This window comes from Oncorhynchus mykiss, chromosome 12 (genome assembly GCF_013265735.2).
Source record: "Oncorhynchus mykiss isolate Arlee chromosome 12, USDA_OmykA_1.1, whole genome shotgun sequence".
NCBI classification, from domain to species: domain Eukaryota; kingdom Metazoa; phylum Chordata; class Actinopteri; order Salmoniformes; family Salmonidae; genus Oncorhynchus; species Oncorhynchus mykiss.
The window spans coordinates 98,215,121-98,218,596 of record NC_048576.1 but is presented as its reverse complement, the minus strand read 5'-3'; the positions used below and the strand labels follow the sequence as shown (position 1 = coordinate 98,218,596).

The following is a 3,476-nucleotide window of genomic DNA, read 5'->3' as shown; positions in this document are numbered from 1 at the left end:
AGCAGTGTGTTGTGTATCAGTTGATGTAGTAGTATGTTGTGTAGTAATGTGTTGTGTAGTAGTGTGTTGTGTATCAGTTGATGTAGTAGTATGTTGTGTAGTAATGTGTTGTGTAGTAGTGTGTTGTGTATCAGTTGATGTAGTAGTATGTTGTGTAGTAATGTGTTGTGTAGTAGTGTGTTGTGTATCAGTTGATGTAGTAGTATGTTGTGTATCAGTTGATGTAGTAGTATGTTGTGTATCAGTTGATGTAGTAGTATGTTGTGTATCAGTTGATGTAGTAGTGTGTTGTGTATCAGTGTTGTGTATCAGTTGATATAGTAGTGTGTTGTGTAGCAGTATGTTGTGTAGCAGAGGGCCCCTACAGACAGTCCCTGTTCTCTGTGTGTTGTGTAGCAGAGGGCTCCTACAGACAGTCCCTGTTCTCTGTGTGTTGTGTAGCAGAGGGCCCCTACAGACAGTCCCTGTTCTCTGTGTGTTGTGTAGCAGAGGGCCCCTACAGACAGTCCCTGTTCTCTGTGTGTTGTGTAGTAGTGTGTTGTGTAGCAGAGGGCCCCTACAGACAGTCCCTGTTCTCTGTGTGTTGTGTAGCAGAGGGCCCCTACAGACAGTCCCTGTTCTCTGTGTGTTGTGTAGCAGAGGGCCCCTACAGACAGTCCCTGTTCTCTGTGTGTTGTGTAGTAGTGTGTTGTGTAGCAGAGGGCCCCTACAGACAGTCCCTGTTCTCTGTGTGTTGTGTAGCAGAGGGCCCCTACAGACAGTCCCTGTTCTCTGTCCATCTGAACTAAAGTAGATTTTATCATCAGCAGATTCGTTCTCAGTTCAGTAAATGTCCTTAACGCAACACAGGTACTCAACAGACAATAGTTTATTTCCCTCAATCATCCAATCCGTACTGGCTTGACATCAGTTGTCGAGGACATAAATGATTCTATACAATACCAATATCTCCATTAAAACAATAGCTAATAAATCCAATATTTAGGACATAAAGTAGTCCTATGTAACACCATCTCCATGGAAACCAAATATATATTAGATGAACAACTGCATGTATATTAAACTCCATTTCCCATGATGCCCTGGGCCCTCTCTACTTCCTGTCCAGCTTGTTGGTGGCCACCATGGCTTTGACGTCAATGGGCCTGGCAGCAACAGCTGCTGCTGCCTTCTCCTCCTCCTCCTGCTGCCACTGCAGGATGGGGCTGACGCCTGGGTTACGATTCCTCACATTGGCCTCCAACTGGGCATCACTGGAGAGGAGGGAGAGGGAAGAGAGAGAGAAGGGGCGGTGAGAGACACAGGGGGAAGAGAGAGAGAAGGGGCGGTGAGAGAGACAGAAGGGGAAGGGGTGGTGAGAGAGACAGAGAGGGGGAGAGAGAGACAGGGGGAAGAGAGAGACAGAAGGGGAAGGGGTGGTGAGAGAGACAGAGAGGGGGGAGAGAGAGACAGGGGGAAGAGAGAGACAGAAGGGGAAGGGGTGGTGAGAGAGACAGAGAGGGGGGAGAGAGAGACAGGGGGAAGAGAGACAGAAGGGGAAGGGGTGGTGAGAGAGACAGAGGGGGGAGAGAGAGACACGGGGAAGAGAGACAGAAGGGGAAGGGGTGGTGAGAGAGACAGAGGGGGGGGGAGAGAGAGAGAGAAGGGGCGGTGAGAGAGACAGAGGGGGGAGAGAGAGACAGAAGGGGAAGGGGTGGTGAGAGAGACAGAGAGGGGGAGAGAGAGACAGGGGGAAGAGAGAGACAGAGAAGGGGAAGTGGCGGTGAGAGAGACAGAGAGGGGGAAGAGAGAGACAGAGGGGGGGGGGGGGGGGGGGGGGGGGGGGGGGGGGGAGACAGAGGGGGGGGGGGGGGGGGGAGACAGAGGGGGGGGGGGGGGGGGGGGGGGGGGGGGGGGGGGGGACAGAGGGGGGGGGGGGGGGGGGGGGGGACAGAGGGGGGGGGGGGGGGAGAGGGGGGGGGGGGGGGGGGGAGACAGGGGGGGGGGGGGGAGACAGAGGGGGGAAGAGAGAGACAGAGAGGGGGAAGAGAGAGACAGAGAGGGGGAAGAGAGACAGAGAGGGGGAAGAGAGCGACAGAGAGGGGGAAGAGAGCGACAGAGAGGGGGAAGAGAGCGACAGAGAGGGGGAAGAGAGCGACAGAAGGGGAAGAGAGAGACAGAGAGGGGAAGAGAGAGACAGAAGGAGCGGTGAGAGAGGCAGAAGGGGCGGTGAGAGAGAGGAGGAAGGAGAGGGGGAGAAAAGAGGTGAGTGTAGATGATCAGACTCATATTGCACATTAAGACCTCTGCTGTTGTTGAATTTCCATGATCCCCCCCCAAGACCAGCTGACTGTCTCTAGTAAAAGGAGAGCGATGCAACAACACATGACACCAGCTCTATAAACTGGAGACGGCTTGGTAGAGACAGGTGAATGTTTCAGTCCAATAAACAATGATATGGTGGAGTCTTACGTGAAGACGTGGGGCGCCGGGACCAGAGCCCTCTTCTGCATGTCTTTATGGACTGGAGACTTCAGGTACCGGTAGAAGGTATCCTGGGACAGAGACAGAGGAGGGGACATTATAAAACATGTCTTTATGGACTGGTAGAAGGTATCCTGGGACAGAGACAGAGGAGGGGACATTATAAAACATGTCTTTATGGACTGGTAGAAGGTATCCTGGGACAGAGACAGAGGAGGGGACATTATAAAACATGTCTTTATGGACTGGTAGAAGGTATCCTGGGACAGAGACAGAGGAGGGGACATTATAAAACATGTCTTTATGGACTGGTAGAAGGTATCCTGGGACAGAGACAGAGGATGGGACATTATAAAACATGTCTTTATGGACTGGTAGAAGGTATCCTGGGACAGAGACAGAGACATTATAAAACATGTCTTTATGGACCGGAGACTTGAGGTACCGGTAGAAGGTATCCTGGGACAGAGACAGACATTATAAAACATGTCTTTATGGTCTGGTAGAAGGTATCCTGGGACAGAGACAGAGGAGGGGACATTATAAAACATGTCTTTATGGACTGGTAGAAGGTATCCTGGGACAGAGACAGAGACATTATAAAACATGTCTTTATGGACTGGTAGAAGGTATCCTGGGACAGAGACAGAGGAGGGGACATTATAAAACATGTCTTTATGGACTGGTAGAAGGTATCCTGGGACAGAGACAGAGACATTATAAAACATGTCTTTATGGACTGGTAGAAGGTATCCTGGGACAGAGACAGAGGAGGGGACATTATAAAACATGTCTTTATGGACTGGTAGAAGGTATCCTGGGACAGAGACAGAGGAGGGGACATTATAAAACATATCTTTATGGACCGGTAGAAGGTATCCTGGGACAGAGACAGAGACATTATAAAACATGTCTTTATGGACTGGTAGAAGGTATCCTGGGACAGAGACAGAGGAGGGGACATTATAAAACATGTCTTTATGGACTGGTAGAAGGTATCCTGGGACAGAGAC

At 50.9% G+C, this 3,476-nt stretch overlaps 1 protein-coding gene across 2 annotated transcripts in view; it reads right to left on the bottom strand.

Moving 5' to 3' along the window:
• Positions 1-311: 311 nt before the first annotated feature.
• LOC110516721 (regulator of G-protein signaling 9) overlaps positions 312-3,476 on the bottom strand; it is a 30,554-nt gene continuing 27,389 nt past the window's right edge. The window contains exons 15-16 of one of the 2 annotated variants that reach the window (XM_036939438.1): positions 2,452-2,534; positions 312-1,253 (exon numbers count right to left, since the gene is read on the bottom strand). In XM_036939438.1, coding sequence (XP_036795333.1) covers positions 1,094-1,253; positions 2,452-2,534 — 243 coding nt within the window. In that variant the 3' untranslated portion in view covers positions 312-1,093. The remainder of the gene's footprint in view (positions 1,254-2,451; positions 2,535-3,476) is intronic. The other variant, XM_036939437.1, reaches the window with a different exon arrangement.